This window comes from Chenopodium quinoa, unplaced genomic scaffold (assembly GCF_001683475.1).
Source record: "Chenopodium quinoa cultivar QQ74 unplaced genomic scaffold, ASM168347v1, whole genome shotgun sequence".
NCBI lineage: Eukaryota > Viridiplantae > Streptophyta > Magnoliopsida > Caryophyllales > Amaranthaceae > Chenopodium > Chenopodium quinoa.
The window spans coordinates 382,923-401,568 of NW_018743196.1; the positions used below are offsets into that span (position 1 = coordinate 382,923).

Consider the following 18,646-nt stretch of genomic DNA (forward strand, 5'->3'; position numbering starts at 1 on the left):
AAATATAGTTTCTCTTATTCACATACTTCATTAGCTCATCGCTCTCCTTTTTAAGAGTATTATATTTATGATCAGTTTTTTTTCAGCTTAATTTCAATTCAGATCAATTCAATTCAGTTCAGTGGTCTAGTTTCCTTCTCTTATAAACAATTCAGTTCAGTTTAATTCAGTTCAGCTCAATTCAATAAATCAGAACAAGCCCTCGATGGCATGATCGATGAGATGAATTTTTCATCATGGCAGAGTGATTTCCATTATAGGAAAACTTTTGGTTTTGGGCAATGGCTTGATTGGCTTCAACTTACATAGGGATATAATAAAGTTCATTGTATGTACACATCAATTTGTTCTTGAAGCTGGCTTTTTAAGCCTAATTAAATAATCCATCACAACCAACTTAAGTTGATTTCTACTCTATAGATAAGATAGGCCGCGGTGGGAAATGAAGAATAATGAGTGAAGCTAATAAGGAATCGAGTGCTGACCAAGTGAAACCACAGAGGTGTATGAGCCATTGAAAGATGACATATGCTGAGCTCCACTCATTATAGAGTGATCGTTGTTGTATGAGCCATTGAAAGATGACATAGCCTAATTAAAGAGTGATCGTTGTTGTATTTGTTGAATTTAGGGTTGAGTAGAAAGGGTTTAAGGTTTATGAGCGGTTGGAGGTTTTCCGGGGAGGGGAGGGGTGGTGGAGGTGCGACGGGCTCCGGGGGATGCCGAAAAGATGGTGGCTGGGCGGTGGGGTAGCTGGAGAACTTGGAAAGTGAAGGAAAAGGGGGTTGTGGGGTGGTGTTGGTGGTGGTGCTATGGTGATGGTGATTCCCTTTTTTGGTTTTTGTAAACCAAACAACATGCTATATGGAATGGGTTTCATTCCATTCTCTTTGAATCCCTTTGTTCATTCCATTCTTTTTACCCTTTGCGAACCAAACGGCCCCTAATTAATTCGGAGTAATTACTTCATATACAAGATCTCAATAATTATCAACAATGAGAGAGAGTAGTGGGTCAAACAAAAAAAAAAAAAAACAATGAGAGAGAGAGAAGAAAAAAAAAAAAAAGACAAATGAATCTACTGACTTGTAAAATAATAAAAATCGAAGTAATGATCACCCTACCCATGCAGCACTAATTAAATGGCAGCTGGACCTTGACAATTATAATACAGTATATATAGTTTGTATATAAAAATATAAGCAAGCAAAAATAGATCCGATCTTCTGTAAACATTAATTTGTGATACAGGGGAAATCTCATCGGAGAAATCAAGTTATACAATCAATATGTCTAAGCCAAGGTATGTTTGCTCACATGCTGGTGTATCTAGTGCTTTATTGTATTAACATGTATCTATATATCCTTTAAATTAATAAGTGGTTATTGTATCGTTCTGTTATTAGATTGGAAGGCAAGGTTGTTTTGATCACCGGAGCAGCGAGTGGTATAGGCGAGGAGGCGGCAAAACTATTCGCAGAGAATGGGGCGTTGGTAGTGGTTGCAGACATCCAAGATGAAATAGGGCAACAAGTGGTAGCATCCATAGGCTTAGACAAAGCCAGTTACTACCATTGTGATGTTAGAGACGAGAAACAAGTTGAAGAAGCTGTTGCTTACACCTTACTTAAACATGGCACCCTTGACATCCTATTTAGCAACGCCGGTGTCATTGGCCCACTGTCCACCGTCCTTGACTTGGATTTGGCCCATTTAGACAACACCTTTGCCATCAACGTCCGAGGGGTGGCTGCTACCATCAAGCATGCGGGGCGGGCCATGGTGAGCCGAAAGATCCGTGGATCAATAATATGCACAGCTAGTGTGTCGGGGTCCATAGCCGGCGTAGGGCCAATGACGTACACGGCCTCAAAGCACGCGGTGGTGGGGCTGGTAAAAGCGGCAAGCAGTGAGCTGGGTGCACATGGGATCCGTGTGAATTGCATATCTCCTTTTGGAGTAGCAACTCCCTTGGCTTGCAATACATACAACATGGAACCAAGTCAACTTGAGCAGAGCTGTGCAACAATAACTAGCTTAAAGGGGATTGTCTTGAAGGCAAGCCACGTTGCTCAGACTGCTCTATTCTTTGCTTCCGATGAATCCGCCTTTATCAACGGCCATAACTTGGTGTTAGATGGCGGATTCACCGTTAGTAGTCACAATCCTGCTCCTCCTAATTAATTAATAATTCATGTTTCTGCCATCTAAATAAATCCTTTCTTCACTATATTATTCGTATTTTGTCGTTGTACTATCAAGTATGCACTGTCAAACGGTTTGACAGTTCGGGTTTGGTTCGGTTTGAAATCGGTTCGGTATTAAATCGGGTCGGTATTAAATCGGTTTAAGTGTCTCGCGGGTCGGTTTTAATTCGGTTTAAATATTTATCGGTTCGATTCGGTTTCGGTTTAATCTTGATCGGTTTTAATTCGGTTCGGGTTGTAAACAGTTCGGGTAGTAAACGGTTCGATGCAAACGGGTTGCGGTTTGTTAATGGTTTGGTGTAAACAGTTTTTATCCCGGTTCAAACAGTTTCGGGTTGGAAGCGGTTTCGGGTTGGAAACAGTTCGGTTCTTTTTTGGTTCGGTTTATAACTGGTTTGGTTTTTTTCGGTTCAGTTTATAATTGATCCGGTTCTTTTTTGGTTCAATTTATAACTAGTTCGGTTCTTCTGCGGTTTAACGTTATTCGGATCGGTTCCATTCCGAGTTTACTAAATTACGATTCGGGTCGGTTTTCGGTTTCAAAAAATCAATTGTTTATCGAGTCGTTTGGATTTGGGCAGTTAAATGGTTTTGGTTTGAAATTTGATAGTATTTGCTGGTTAACAAGTTTTATATAAAGTAAAGACTTCATCATTTCATATTTAGGCATCATATTATAAACAAATTCACATTGATTTTATAAATATATATCATATTCTGTTTCAAGTTTAGTCATATTGATCTTACTAGTGTATTACGAAGTAGATTATAAAAGTTAGTGAATTAATGTATTATTGTTTTACAACTAGGTTGTTATATGTTTCTTATTTAATCATTTAAATACTAGTGTCAAAGTCATGATTTGATGAGTTCTTATTAAATGAAAATTTGCAATTTGGTAATTCGATACTTGATTAATCAACAAGACTGATAATTATGGCTCGTTTATCTTTATATATTTTCATGAAATTATGAAGATATTACAAAGTAGTTTGATTTGTGTAATGAAAGAAAACATTAATGATTTATTAACAAGGTAATATTGATTAGTTCAATCGATCGTATGTACACATTAACGCATAGCATCTAACCATCTCATAGTTAAATACTTCGTATATATTAGTACAAAGTTATAAATTAGTGAACATTATTTTGATTGGATCAATAACTTGAGCTGTTGTTTTAAATTAAATTAGGATCATTGTTCGTGTAGTTTAAGTATAATGATCTACACCATCTCTAACTATTATTTTAATACTCCATCCGTCCCTTTATTTTGTCCCTTTGTCATTTTTGGGGTCAAACTTTGAAAATATTGACCATAAATTACCACTAATCTATAAAACAGTAAAACTTAATTTTGTCACGAGACTCATGAGTCATGACTCATGACTTCATGAGTGATCTTTTTAAATTTGTATCATTATATATTTTATTAATATAACATTTTTATAATTTTTACTTGTATGAAAATAAAGATATACTACGTAGATGTTTTAATACGCGTCTTGGAGACTGATCCCGATCAAATGAATACACAACACACAAAACATCATCTAATCAGTCTCAACCATAGATCAAAAACAATCTACGGTTAATTTTGTTCTCCCACAACACACACGGATCACCACTCTCAACCATAGATTAAAAACAATCTACGGTTAGCTTTTTTCCCCACAACACACACGGAAAACCATTCTCAACCATAGATTAAAAAATCAATGGTTAGATTTACATCTCAACCATTTTGATACCCTAATTCCACTTTCACTTTCACGCCTCCTAGTTCTTTCTCTCTCTCATCTCCTCTCAGATCTCACTCATTCATTCACGGCGCCTCTTCGTTTGTCGTCTCTCTCATTCATTTTCAATTCTCCCTAATTCATTCACGGCGCCTTTCGTTCGTTGTTGCTGCTCATCGGTGTTGTTGCTGCTCTAATCCTCGCTTATCAGTGTTGTTGCTGCTCTAAACCTCTTTTTTTTTGTCCAGGTATGATATCTCTCTTCCTCGTACTTCTTGCAACTGATTTAATCTGATTTATGAAGTAGAATAATTAAAGTTGTAGTTGATTTAATGAGTATATAATTGTATAATTGTAATTTAGTGGTTTATTGTATAACTCTGATTAGTGGTCTATCTTAAGTTAGTTAGTATTTGACGGTTGTATTTCTTGACTGCTTTGCATTATTGTTTGCATATCAATCAAAATGAATCAAGATTAAAGAATTGAACAGGAAAGAGTGAAAGACCAATAATCAAATTTGACATTAAAATTTAGGTTTTCTAAGCTACCACACTATATAACATAGTTGTTCACTACGTTTTGCATTATTATAGTTATAATTCCCCTTAATGAGTATATAATTGTATAATTGTAAGTTAGTGGTAATAGTATATAATATGGGTTCATCTTATTTAATTTTCTAGTAGTTAAAAATTAATGGGTTGCTACTGAAATTTGATTATATGAGTTTATTAGCGTTTATAGAAAAATAATATGGGATTAATGACTTTTCACTCTCTATTCTATTTGTTGGTTTCACTATTAAGTGTACATCTCAATGTAATGGGTTTTCGACTCTTAACTAGAGTGTAAAAAGTACCTAAATGTGTTAGCATTGATAGGGACAATTATTTGTTATAAGGCTGAAATATGTTGTTTTGATCCTGTTTTTTCAGCAATGGATCAAGGGTATGAAAATTATGATGAGGACAGACAAGATTATTTAGAAACTTCAGATTCTCAAAACACTATTCAGAATCAAGATTCTTCTCAGCAACAAGTCACTACCACTAGTGGTAGTAAGCGTGGACGAACATCAGATGTGTGGAGGCATTACACCTTTTTTGATAAGATTGTTGGTCTTGCTCCGATAAGATATGCGCGATGCAATGTTTGCGGTAATGAATATAAAGCACCAGGTAAGGCTGGTACTTCCACTTGTAAAGCTCATACTAAGGCATGCATGGGTAAAAATATACATCATCCTGCAAATCTTGAAAGTGTTGTTGATCCTACGTTTAATCAAACTCGTCATTTACAATTGCTTGCTAGAGCTATAATTTTGCATTCCTATCCTTTAAATATTGTGGAGCATCATGGCCTTAGGGAAGTTTTTACGAATCTAAATCCTAATGTGAAGCATGTGTGTAGAAACACTATGTTGAAATATTGTATTGCTGAGCATGATAAGTTTAAGTCCTTGTTGTTGCAATCTTTTTCTGGAATTGAAGGTAGAGTTAGCTTCACTTGTGACTTGTGGACAGCATGCACTAATCGAGGTTATCTCACTTTAACTGCACATTATGTTGATAAAAATTGGTGTCTAAGGTCTAAAATTCTGAATTTTAGATATTGTGGTCCTCCTCATACTGGTGTTGAGATAGAAAAATTTGTGTTTAAACTTATTGGGGAGTGGAACCTTCAGGGTAAAGCTTTTGCAATTACTGTTGATAATGCTCGATCTATGGATGTTATGGTTAAACTTTTGAAGAAAGATTTAATGTTGACTTCTCCTCTTCCTTGTAATGGTAAATTTTTTCATATTCGATGTTCAACTCATGTCTTGAACATTATTGTTCAAAGAGGTTTGAAAGAAGTTGATAGTAGTGTTCAAAAATTGCGTGAGGTTTGTAAATATATTGATTCTTCGGACTCTAGACTTACTCAATTTGAGCATGCTCTTTCTGAGGTTAACTGTCTATTTAACGGTAAGTTACGTCTTGATGTTGTGACTCGTTGGAATGCCACCTATACGATGCTCCGAAAAGCTTTAGAAGCAAAGGAAGCCTTGAAAGTGGTTATCGATAAGTATATGGGTTATGAATTCAAACTTTCGGATGATGAATGGGATACCCTTGCAAAAATATGTCATTTCCTAAAGCCATTTTATGAAATCACTATGTTATTTTCTGGTTCTGAATATCCTACCGCAAATTTGTATTTTGCTAGTGTTTTGAAAATTGAGCACACAATAACTAAAGCCCATATAGACCCTAAACTTGCACCCATGGCAAAAGTTATGCTTGAAAAGTTTGAGGGCTATTGGGATGACTATAGTTTGATCCTTTCAATAGCTATTGTTCTTGATCCTCGCTATAAGCTATTTCGATTGACGAATATGTTGAAAGTGCTTTATGTTGAGGAGGCATTGTTGAAAAGGCGAAGGTGATTAAAGATGCTCTTTTGGAGTTGTATAACTTTTATTCTTCTATGTGTTCCGGTTTTAAGTCAAGTACAATTGTTTCCCCCTCCATCCCTATTGGGGTTGATAAATCAAATAGTCTCTTGGATGATGATGATATATTCAAGGTAATTATTTTCTGTTTATTGTGGTTTACTAAAATAATAATTATATGTCTTAATTTTTATTATTTAATAAAAGCATATTTTTTGCACTTTTCTAGGATGTTGATGTTGATGATAGCCTAAATCGACCATCGATGGAGATTGATAATTATTTGAATACTCCTCGTCAACCATCAATTGAAGGGCAGAATTATGATGTTCTCAAGTATTGGGAATCTCAAATTAATGTGTACCCCATATTAGCTATTATGGCTAGGGATGTTTTGGCCATTCCTATTACATCGGTAGCCTCTGAGTCTTCTTTTAGCATGGGTGGTCGTATTTTAAACAAGTATAGGAGTGCACTTTTGCCTAAGAATGTTGAGGCGTTGGTTACCACACAAAATTGGTTACGTGGTTATGATTGTGATATTGAAGAAGACGTCCTTGAAATTGGTAAAGAGGTGATAGATGAAAGTTTTGCATCTAATTAGAAAGGTATGGATGTTGCTATTTTACTGATGCTTAATTTATATTGTGTTGCTTAATTCAGGCTTTCTTGTTTTTTTTTTTTTTTTTTTTTTTGTGAGAAAAGTGTAGCTTCATTTCTTACACTAATGATAAGTATAGGGTGCTGCTACTGCTGACTGCTTCTTCTCCTTACTGCTGTTCTGCTGACTTGCTGTGCTGCTGACTTGCTGTTCTGCTGTTGTTCTTCCATTCTGCTGCTGCTCTTCTTCCATTTTGATGTTCTGCTGCTCTTCTTCCATCGATGCAGTTCTGCCATTCTGCTGCTGCTGTCTGCAGTGCTGCTGATCTGCCATTCTGCTGTAGACTGTGGTGCTGGTGTTAATCTTGTTATGCTAAAAACTTGTACAATTCTGTTGTTAAAACTTGTTTGTATGGATTGGTTGGTTTGATTTTGTTACTTTGTTGTTAAAAATTGTTTAATTATGTGTATGGATTAGATTAGTTTGTTTTGGTTTTGAAAAGTTGAAACTTGTTGAATTAGAAGTTTTATAACTTGTTAATGCTATTAATCCTATTATGCTACTGGAATACTGCTATGTTGATGAATAAGGCCCAAAAGGCCAAAAAATTGTAGGTTATTGCCCAAAAAACCAAAATTGCAGATTATTCCCCAAAAACCAAATTAAAGTCAATACTCACGGATTAGCTAACGAAGTGCTATTTCTAAGGGAATTTAGTATTAACTAAGTTACTAAGATATATACAATTAATATGATAAGTATATGGTCTCAAGAAAAATTGATAAGTATGGAATATATGCTAAATATATTCTAAGATTTCTAATACTTAATCCAAATAATTACATAAAAAAGTGCACCAAAAAAAATTTTATTATTACATACAAAAAAAGCTTGTAAACGGTTCGATTTATAAGCGGTTTGGTTCATAAACGGTTCGGTTTATAAGCAGTTCGGTTCATAAATGGTTCGGTTTATAAGTAGTTCGGTACAATCAGTTCGGTTTTTAAATGGTTCGGTGCAAACGAGTAGCAGTTTGCTAACAGTTCGGTGTAAGCGGTTTTTATGCCAGTTTAAATGGTTTCGGGTTAGAAACGGTTCGGTTCATTTTCGGTTCGGTTTCCTTTTCAGTTCGGTTTAGATTTGGTTCGGTTCTTAATCGGTTTAACGTTTTCTCGGATCGGTTCGGTTTTGGTTTTACTAACATGCGGTTCAGGTTGGTTTTCGGTTTCAAAAAAATCGGTTTTCAATCGGTTCGGTTCTCATTCGGATCGGTTGAAACAGTTCGATTTCACCGGTTCGGTTCGGTTTTTGACAGTGCTAAGTATGGTATATTATTGGTGCGATTTTTGTTGGTATGTGCTTGTTTACTTATTACGTCTGCAGTGTCTTTTAATTTGAAATTTGGGATTACATTAATCTGTGATCAAGCTAAGCTAAAAGCCGAAACACATGGAGTAAAATTGTTTTTGGCTCTCATTTACTAACATGCTTTGTACTAATACTTTAATTTGTATGTTGTGTATCACTAATAGGTGTGCAATTAAGTTATCGGCACAACACAAGTACGTATAGCCTTGTGTTCCGTATAATTTTCGATTAAATTTATAACAATGGTAACGAATTAGCAAAAATTGTTAGGGTAACATATTCAATCACCAAAATTGGTTTTCGATGAACAAATAAATTAATCATACTAACCCAAAATCAATGAAAGACACATTTAGGACCTGTTCTCATAAACTGAACTGAAGTGAAGTGAAATGAAAATTTTATAAAAGAAAGAAATTAGAAGATGAAGTGAACTGAATTGAACTAAGCTGAAGTGAACTGAAAATAAACGTATGAGAACAGAACCTTAGTTGAACAGTTTGATATTTGTCATTTGTGCACACAAACAAATACAAATAGTAGAAATTTGGGACAGTTTTGAATTTTCTTGGATATTAAAGAATAGGAGAGTTGAGTTGTTGAGTTCTAGTCTCTTACACGCCTCTCCCATTTTTATACTAGTAGAACCATGGAAATTCGGGATGTAGACAGTAGGCCCCTCCTCCCAAAAAAAAAAAAAAAAAAAAAAAAAAAAAAAAAAAAAAAAAAGGAACAAGTGGGAAGGAGTGATAGGAAGCAGTAGATCTTCATCTTAGTGTTGTGGATTGAAAAAAGCAGAATGTTTTCAACATCCATAGTAGCACCTTCAAATCGAAGCTCGATTTCAGGACCCCAGCTTAGTTTGTTGATGAGGGCAGCATCAACTTCAAATCCAAATTCCAAGTTTGATTGTTATTTGAGCAACAAAGTTGGTTTCAATTCTTTAAAATCAAAAGCAGCCACTCGACTCCTGTTCAAAATCCCAAATGGATTTGTCTCCAAACGCCCTTTCCGTTTCCGACCTGTCGTGGAATTGCAAGATTGCACGTTTGTCTCTCTCTCTCTCTTTGAATCATTGAATTTGTGAATAGAATTAAGATAAAGTTTACAATGAAATGCAGGGTGAAGAAGGAAGTTGATGTGCCTGTATCTGTTGCGTATAACTGCTACTCTAATCGTGAAGACATTCCTAAGTGGATGCCTTTCATTTCATCTGTTAAGGTTGCTTGTTTTTTTCAATTCCGCAAAATACTTTTGTGATTTATTTTTTTTTATGGTGAAAAATAATGGAGTATATTTGAGGTGTAAGCAGGTGGTGGAAGATAAGCCTGACCAATCAAGATGGACGCTGAGATATAAAGCATTTGGTCGTGATATTGAATTCTCTTGGCTTGCTCGAAATCTGCAACCCATTCCAAATCAAAAAATTCATTGGAGATCTCTTGAAGGCCTTCCGAACAGGTGAGATTTGTTATTTGTATGCAACAGGAATAATTCTTTGTTGATGAAATAATTCTTCCATTGCAGTGGTGCTGTTCGATTTTACCCAAGAGGGCCTTCATCCTGTCTTATAGAAGTAAGGACCCCTTGGCCCTTGGTATTCCTCATAAACCTCTAATGTTAAGACCTCTTCATGTGGGCTTTTGCTACATAATACTCTAAAGCTGAATACCATTTGTTAACTCACTCTCTCCTAAATTATCTTCTTTCACAGCTCACTGTGTCTTACGAAGTTCCTCAGCTTCTGTCACCTGTAGCATCAGTAAGCATCTTTCCTTTCAAATAGGTGTTTTATATTTCTCATTGCTGTTGCTCTGCCTTTTCCTTTCCTCACGACATTCTTGGCATTAACTTCACCTGCTTCTCTATACTTGCAGGCACTTCAACCTTTTCTTGAAAGCCTGCTTCTACGAGGTTTGGAAAGGTTTACAAACTTCGCCAAAAACAGTCAACTAGAGTCCACCAACTGATCCTGTGTGAGTCACTCAACTGCAGACACTAATTGTATTGTATAAGTCATCTTTTTTATAGGAATATCCATATCCTGTTGCAAATTGTAATCACTCTTGCTTACTTATTTCACCAATTTACTTGCAGCCACCTCACATTTTCAAGTCCAAAATCAAAAATCAGAACCCTGGCTTGTAAATGTGTAATTGATTATAAAACCAAGAGATTCTTCAGGAATTGTAACCAACAACAACCAAAACCCTGGTGTACATGTGTAATTGGTAATTGAACCTTTGGTTGATAGACTTGATATACCTATATAATAAAACACCTGTTTGGTATGCGCTTTTATTTTAGTGCATCTGAATGGATGGAATTGTGTAATCTGTTTGTATGTACTCCGTATAACTTGAAACGCAAAACCTATGCCTGCATGATTTTGTCCACATTATTCTATGTCTTGGATGATTCATTTTCCTGTTCTGTTTCTTTCGCAATAATTTGAATAGGTCGGCTTACTTGATATTGCCATGGCGTTTTACACATTCCCTCCCCTCCCTCTCTTTCACTCTTCTCTCCCCTTTTCAATGTAGTGTGGCCGGTGTTTGGTGTGGGTGAGTGGTTGCAGGAGTGGACTGTTTGAGTGAGATGACGGGGGAAGGGAAAGGAGAGAAAGAGAGAGACCATAGGATCAAGCAATCTATGATGACATTTAGCACTTATCTATATACTCGTCCGTATTTCCGCTACAATAGAGTACTCAACTTCACAAGAGAGACGCTATTCAAAAAAAAAAAAAAAAAAATTCACAAGAGATATATTCATGACATTGGGAAGTAAAACAAAGGACTTGCCTAATTGCAGCCTACTGAAACAAAATTGTACGTAACCACTCGTATGACAAATTAGATATTGTGATGCAGAGTACTATACATGATTACATATTTAAGTGCACTACTTCAAAGTTCAAACCCGAGAGTCAAAGCTGTTTAAACACTTTAAAAGGGATATGAGCTGGATGATATATGATGATCAATTTGAGAACAAAAATGAATTAAAAACACAAATGCAATCACTGAATACTGAAAGAATAGAGCATTGTTTATACACCTCCAAACACCTTCAATCCCTTCAATTATATTCACATCAACCTGTCCTGCCAACAATAGCCCGATACACAGCAGTTAAATAGTCTACCATCAAAAGAAAAATCCCCTAACAAAACTGCAAGCCGCTTTTTCTAACAAGTCCTACTGAAGCAGCTTAAAACAGTAACATTGATTATCTCCATCAATCACGCACAGTACATTGAGCACACCGACTTCTAAACAGATCATATTTACACTCTTAAAAATGAATCAGTGACTGTCATTGGTCTCCAGCAAGCTATTCAGAGTAGACAAGGCCTCTGCTGAGAGGCTGCACCGGAATCTCCGAGGCCTGGACCCTGATTGTTCTCTCTGGTGATCGAAAGATGAAAAGCACACAACTATGACAGTGAGATTGTCAAAGGTGTGGAGCCTCAAAGCCTCTCTGACCAGCTCCTTTGCACATAGTTCTGGGTCATCATGCCGCCTTAATCCACGACGCACGATGCTGACTGCTTGTTGGCTTGACAATACATCCCAGATTCCATCACATCCAATTATGAGGAACTCGTCATCTTCGGTCAAAATAATTTGTCTCAGTTCCGGATCGGCAATGAGGGGTGAGGCTGAACCCTTGGGAAGTTTCATGTCCCAGTCCCCCAGAGCCCTAGTCACTGATAAAACTCCATTCAGATATCCATCGTCTATGTAACCCCCTAATTCTTCAACTCTCCTCTTCTCTGATGGATATGTAGGCCTGTGGTCTTGAGACATATCAATGGCCTCTCCTTTCCGACAAAGGACAGCTCGACAATCACCAGCATTTGCAACCAGCAAGAGCCTGAAAGAAAGCAAGCACAAAGATAAATGGTCAGATACTTATTCCGAAGACTGTAAAGACAGAGAAAAAGCCGCTGCATACAGAATAATAATAAGCTCATAAACAATCCCCATTTCATTAAATGGTCATGCTAAACTAGCTAGTCGCTTATAGTGTATAGTCGTATACTTCATCAAAGGGAGCAACATAGTTTCATCAAGTACAACACAATGGTACTTGAAACACTGGCAACAATATCAAGTAACAGAGGAGGCATGACACCAGAAAAAATGAAACTAAAAAAGCAGACACACAAAAAGAAGCAAACTCCAGGAAGAGCTAGCAATTTGCATTTAACATACCTTCCCAGTATCAAAGCTGTAAGAGCAGTTGTTCCTGAAGAAGTACTGATGCTGCAATCATCAGAAAGGGCTAGATCTGCCAGAAGAAAGGCTTGGCGAAGGCAATTCTCCACTCCTTGAAGAAATATGTCATTCAATTCAGAGGCTTCGGGGAAATTGACATCTTCAAAAAAGAATCTATTGACATTATTGCGGACATAAGCTGCTGCTTCAGGTCCTCCATGACCATCAAAAACCCCATAAAAAGCACTAGGCTTGGGACATGTAAACATTGAACCCAAATGCATACAAAGATCATCAATCCTTATATGTTCATCTTCCATGAATCTGCGCGGTCCAATGTCAGTAAAGCTTCCAGAGCGGATAATTGGTACAAACTGCTGCATGGTAGAAGAAAGAGAACCGTCTGCCACTGCATCCGGGGTCTTTTTATCCTAAAATTAAGAAAATTAATCAGTATCCATTATAAAGTAACATAATAAATCCAACAACTCCAACAACCAGGCCTCCAGCATAGCTTTGAACGGTTATATAAACAGACATGATACAGTCACAACACCAACTTTGATCATGATTAAATATACAAAAAGACAGTGATATAAAACTGGAAAAGCACAATCGGAGTTTAATTGGTTCGAAAATGATATTATTCTTCAAAACTACACTTGAATTACTACTAAAAATTGTTAACAGGAAAAAGAAACACCAAACTAAAATCAAATTGGCATGTGCGAGTTATTATCAGAGCTGGGTTCGCTCCAGAGTCTAGACAATAATGTTGAGTTGTCAAAAGCATAGCCTGATTTACATGACAAAGGGGTATTCGAGATAAACAAGTGGTGCCAGGAGATGATCACATAGTCTGCATGTATCCTCAAATTTATATACAGCATACATGCCTCACAGATTCAGTCTTTGTTACCTAATCTTGCTACCTTCCAATTCATATACTATACCTTATGATCAACCAGTTCAAATTTGAGCAGGACAAGTTTAATGATTCAATTGTGTAACTATATTGATATTCTGTAAAGAGTTAGAAATTTAAACTTGTATAAAGCAGTAAACCTCGGAGCTTCATCTAACAAGGGTTTGCAAATCTTGAAGAAGAAGGACAAAAAGCATACAACTGTGATCAAACCTACTAGTTTCAAATTAATCCAATATTTTCTGAATCAATACTAGTGGTTGATAAAAGTAACGAATCGGAATACAGGGAGAATTACCCAGAAAAAAACCTAACCCATGAAAAGAATCAAGAAATGTTACGATCCAGAAACTTACAAGTTGAGAACAGGCGAGAACGGCGTCGAGACTAGGAACAATTTGAGGACAAACAACTTCAGCGTCAGCACCCATGTCGCTCTATACCATCAATAGTGATAATCCGACTTGCTAGTAAATTGAATTGCAAAATACAAAACCCTAAATCACGCTTCTTTATTAATTTTAATAAATCAATCAATCGATGAATCAAAGATAATAGAATTGTATAACAGCAGATTTGTGTAAAGAATAAGGAAAGCTGGATAAAAATTGAAGCTGGTATTTGGGTTTATAATAAAAGAGTCAGAAAAATTCCAGAAAGCGGGAGAAGGTTTTATATGAATGAAGGAATTATTACGGTGGAAAAACAATAGAGGCGGTCATCTGGGTTCACGCGGGGTACACGTGTCTTTTTTTTTTTATATGATTCCCAATTCTGCACTTACTTTCTCACCGCTTTATTTGACAAGCCATGAGGGTATTTTTGGGATTTCATCCATATTCCAGATGGCGTACCTCCCACGTCAATCTTCCTGTCCACGCGTCGGACTTATTTGATCGTTTTTAATTTAACGTTTACCGAGTAACTACGATCTCTATACAGTATTTTTTACATTTACTGTGCGTTGACTCTACGTATTTTTCCCCTTTTCTTTTCTACAATTATTGAGGTCAGCTCTTCTGCCTTTTTCCACCTGCTTTTCCATTTTTTTTATTTTTTTTGGTGGTTGTTATGATGACTGAGATAGATCATAGATTTTATCATCTACTCTATGCTCTATGTATGCTGAGATTATTGCTTTTAGATATTTTCTTAGATTTCCTTTTCATTGTTTCTTTCTTCCTTACAATTCCAACTTTTCAAGAGTACAATTTTAACTGACAAAATTAGGTTAGATGCTCGATCAAGTTTAATACAAAGATCATGTAAAGAGCGCAAGTAAAATCTAAGAATATCCACTTTTAGATAGAGATTTTCTTCAAAATTTAGTCATACAATATGTATAACATGAAGGGCGGTGGAGGCCCGACCCCCCATGGACCAATTTTGTGGCCTTTAATCTTAACTGCTGGCCCCTATAAGTTTTTTGAACAAATATTATCTCTGTTTCCTATGATTTGCAACGATTAGACATAAAGTAGAGAGAAAAAATGTCTAATCGTTGCAAATAATATGAAACAGACGTACTCCCTCCGTGTATTTAATAAGCGTTACAATTTGACCAAACACGCCGAGGCACAAGTTTGACCATTAATTTATGTAATTATATATTAGTAAAATTATAGAAAAGTTGATATTATGAAAGTATATATTATAGCGAATCTAACGATGTATTATACAATGACATTTGATTTTTATATATTGGTAAAATAATCAAGTCAAAATCATTATGTGACTAATGAAAACAACGAAAACACTTACTTCGTATTAAAACACGGAGGGAGTAGTAATATTATTGTTATAACTTAAGTTATATTTAACGATTGTCGCAGCGGTTTGAATACCATTGTTTGGGGTTTAATTAGATCATAGGATCAAGCCTATTTTCACATTAATTTTTTTATTAAAGTTTTAGTCGACCCCTATAGCTTTAAAATTTTGGCTTCGCACCTATATATATATATAATCTTGATTAAAAGAAAGCATATTATAATTTAAAATATACCGAATAAAGAAATTGCCAAATTAAATAAATTGGAGCTTAGGAGTATCGCATTCTCATCGTAATGATTGACTTACTCATCACTTGGGACAATTCAAGAAGATAGTATGAGCAATACGGTATCATAGTTGTATTATAATCAGAAAATATAGTTATTTGGATTGATATACAAAGTCGAGGAACAAACAAGCCAAGTAACTAAGAAACGTAAGTGAAGAGACATTCATCCCATAATAATAAATCTCCTGATTACATGAAAAATATGCGATAGATATGGTTGGGGGACCTAATCTAGAATCTAGAAATTGAATGGGGTGGCAAAAGATGATTGGATAATGGGCAAAACAAAACAAAAGAAAAGGAAGGGTCCTCAACTCCTCATCCTAAGTTAAAGTAAAGTTTGAACAAGAGAATCTATCTAATAATACTTGATCGTATGAATGAAATGGGAGTAACGTCATCTACTTCAATAAGTTTATTTGCAACCACAACAATAAAAATAATATAAATTTGAAGGTGGTCAATTGGCAACTTCTACTTGGCACTATCACATTCATTCACAACCTCCACATATATACAACGTTGCCATGTTCATCTTTTGCAATTACCCTAATTAAAGTGCAATCTATCTTTATTTTCTATTTCATCCATCACTTTGTTTGTTTCATAATAATTTTATTTGTGTCATGAGAAGTTATTATTATGTTTCTTTTTATCAAAAAGTTATTAAGAACTTAACACTAAATAAATAACCACATCGCAAAAGAAGAAGATTATAAAAAACAAATAAATAAATACAATACAACATACCATAGACAAAAGTTAGTTAGTTAGTATCATAGTTCATAGATGAAATAGAGAGAAAGCTAGTATAGTTGGATGGTAAATGTATTGTTATTTTTAATACTACGTAGTTTCTTTAAACATTAGTACATGATGCGTACAGATGAAATAGAGAGAATACTACGTAGTATCATAGCAACATAGGTACAAAAGCATATCGATAGACAAGAATGTCTCAAGGTTGAAAATTATTTTATTGCCTACTTAGACAAATGCTTATTTTGTGGTTTGTTTTGTTTGAAATGGTATGAAATGCAAGTATGCAACATATCGTTTACCAAATTTTCCAATAAAGTAAAAGGCTTAAATGATACTCTATAAATCAATCTATCTATGTTGTACCATAAAGCACCACCACATGCTAAGCAGCCCATATACTTTACAAAGCTATAAAACAAAATCCTTTATGGGCCCGTATATGGGCTCTATGGTGCACATGCTACAATAAGCAAACACTATATGGGCTGATTTTGAATTGGACTAGTATTTCTTCTAGACTATAGAGTTTTGCCATCTTTTCATTCATTCTTTTCTCTTCCCCTCGAGTCTCGAGCAAAAGATTGCATTAAGCCATTAAGGCATTAACCCGTAATACACTAATGCCTTCATCCATAAGTGATAAGTGTATGTGTGCAAGGGTAGTTTTGTTATTCTAGGGGAGATAATATCATAATGCTTAACGCTCTTCGCCGAAGCCAAATATCATTTTCAATTTCAGGCTTTTCAGCATATACGGAGTATATTGTTGATAAGTTTTTGATTAAATAGTGACCTAGCTTGCATTCTACTAAGGATCTGTTCTCTTTCGCTTAATTTCAGTTCACTTTAGTTCAGTTTCTAATTTCTTTCTCTCAATAATAGCTTAGTTCAGCTCAGTAAATCAAAACAAACCCTAAATCCATCATTTTTGTTCAGTTGTTTTTTTTTTTTATTTACCGAGAATAAGACGGATTTTATATCGTACTACCAATTACGTACATAAATTTCTTAGTAATGAATGTTAAATAGTTACTCAATAGTATTTTTAAACTTTGTCTAATTCAACGTATCTTAATTGGAGTTATATTATTTGAACATTTGAACTTATAATACTCTTGTTATTATTTCAAAAAAAAAAAAAAAAATCCTCATAAGCATAAGTATTAAATTAATGACATTGAAAGTTGTAATTAGGTAGGAAGTAAGATGCCTTAGAAATAGGCGGGCAAATTGGACCAGGAATGTGGATAAGATGTGTCTGATTATGAAGCTAAGGGGACATGACACTCTGTACCCTCCGTAGTTCTGTACTCCGTATATAATACGAGTAATTGTAAATTTGTGTTGAAATATGAAACCATCCAATATCTTGGCTTTGCTACAATAAAACAAACTGTAAATATTTCTAGGACTGAATTTTGTTTACAAAAACTGTGCCTGTATTAGTTTAATGTAACAACCAACTAATTATCATTACTATCGTTCAAAAGGTCGGTTTGACCGTGCTAGCTACCAATACTAATATGTTTCTATTTCTCAATTTCATGATAAAGGATCTTCCTAACGAATACGTTAAGGGACGTTGGATAAGATTTAAAATATTGCCTAAAGTAGTATTTATTAATTTGGAAAAACATGACCAAATTACGTTAATATTGTTTTAAATGAATAGTAAGGATAGAATTGAATTGATCTTATGTTAATATTGTTTTAGCTACTCTTTTGACCAACTCAATTTAATAGCTAGTTCAGTTAGATTCAATGAAAACATAATTCATCCTTGAGATGACAAAGATAATGTAGCATAGATTGTTTCATAGGTAGGATGTGGGTAAAGGCGAGCATGAGTTGAGTTGTGCAAGTTCATTTGTTGTGCCAGCGGGTCTGGTGTATAAGCAAGTCGTGCTTGAAATGGACTAAGGAATAGTTGTGTTTATTGAGTTCGCACAATTTTCATAAACATGGGTCCAGTTTCTAGTGTTTATATTTTACATAAGTGAGCGAACACGCTGAATGAATACTAATTTTAGGAAATGATATTCACACGTGTGAACATGTTAGGGCCTGTTCTCTTACGTTGAAATTCAGTTCAGTTCAGCTCAATTCAGTTCAGTTCAGTTCAACTCAATTCAGTTCAGTTCAGTTCAGCTCAGCTCCTAATTTCCTTCTCTTATAAAATATTCATTTCTATTCATTTCAGTTTAGTTCAGCTCAATTCAGTTCAGTTCAGTTGAGTTCAGTCAATGAGAACAGGCCCTTAGACTCGTGACTTTATGAACAATTTGTCAAGGCGTAGAGCCATTTGTTTTCTGTGCTTGC

At 35.3% G+C, this 18,646-nt stretch overlaps 3 protein-coding genes across 6 annotated transcripts; 2 read left to right on the forward strand and 1 right to left on the reverse strand.

The window, feature by feature from the left end:
* Positions 1–162: 162 nt before the first annotated feature.
* Positions 163–2,261, forward strand: LOC110732967 (short-chain dehydrogenase reductase 3b-like). The gene is made up of 2 exons (XM_021912956.1): positions 163–1,303; positions 1,407–2,261. Exons 1-2 carry the CDS (start codon positions 1,290–1,292, stop codon positions 2,182–2,184), a joined length of 792 nt encoding a protein of 263 aa, XP_021768648.1. The 5' UTR covers positions 163–1,289; the 3' UTR covers positions 2,185–2,261.
* A 6,606-nt stretch (positions 2,262–8,867) lies between these two features.
* On the forward strand, positions 8,868–10,761 carry LOC110732968. 3 transcript variants are annotated; one of them, XM_021912957.1, is made up of 7 exons: positions 8,898–9,402; positions 9,477–9,576; positions 9,668–9,816; positions 9,883–9,952; positions 10,070–10,117; positions 10,233–10,331; positions 10,453–10,761. In XM_021912957.1, exons 1-6 carry the CDS (start codon positions 9,155–9,157, stop codon positions 10,323–10,325), a joined length of 708 nt encoding a protein of 235 aa, XP_021768649.1. In that variant the 5' UTR covers positions 8,898–9,154; the 3' UTR covers positions 10,326–10,331; positions 10,453–10,761. The 3 variants fall into 3 exon arrangements, with proteins under 3 accessions (XP_021768650.1, XP_021768649.1, XP_021768651.1); XM_021912959.1 differs by having other exon boundaries at positions 8,906–9,402; positions 9,883–9,931; XM_021912958.1 differs by lacking the exon at positions 10,453–10,761 and having other exon boundaries at positions 8,868–9,402; positions 10,233–10,418.
* A 593-nt stretch (positions 10,762–11,354) lies between these two features.
* On the reverse strand, positions 11,355–14,367 carry LOC110732966 (probable protein phosphatase 2C 47). 2 transcript variants are annotated; one of them, XM_021912954.1, is made up of 3 exons: positions 13,860–14,367; positions 12,576–13,000; positions 11,355–12,234 (listed from the first exon to the last, which is right to left on the reverse strand). In XM_021912954.1, exons 1-3 carry the CDS (start codon positions 13,932–13,934, stop codon positions 11,664–11,666), a joined length of 1,071 nt encoding a protein of 356 aa, XP_021768646.1. In that variant the 5' UTR covers positions 13,935–14,367; the 3' UTR covers positions 11,355–11,663. The 2 variants fall into 2 exon arrangements, with proteins under 2 accessions (XP_021768646.1, XP_021768645.1); XM_021912953.1 differs by having other exon boundaries at positions 12,576–13,009; positions 13,860–14,362.
* Positions 14,368–18,646: the final 4,279 nt, after the last annotated feature.

Bases quoted from the DNA above. Each gene is read 5' to 3' on its own strand.
- LOC110732968 (XM_021912958.1), top strand. From the start codon at position 9,155: ATGTTTTCAACATCCATAGTAGCACCTTCAAATCGAAGCTCGATTTCA. The intron at 9,577-9,667 runs GTTGCTTGTTTT...AGGTGTAAGCAG, and splicing joins CTTTCATTTCATCTGTTAAG to GTGGTGGAAGATAAGCCTGA. The intron at 10,118-10,232 runs GTAAGCATCTTT...CTATACTTGCAG, and splicing joins TTCTGTCACCTGTAGCATCA to GCACTTCAACCTTTTCTTGA.
- LOC110732966 (XM_021912953.1), bottom strand. From the start codon at position 13,934: ATGGGTGCTGACGCTGAAGTTGTTTGTCCTCAAATTGTTCCTAGTCTC. The intron at 13,010-13,859 runs GTAAGTTTCTGG...TCTTAATTTTAG, and splicing joins TTCTCGCCTGTTCTCAACTT to GATAAAAAGACCCCGGATGC. The intron at 12,235-12,575 runs GTATGTTAAATG...GCTTTCTTTCAG, and splicing joins ACAGCTTTGATACTGGGAAG to GCTCTTGCTGGTTGCAAATG.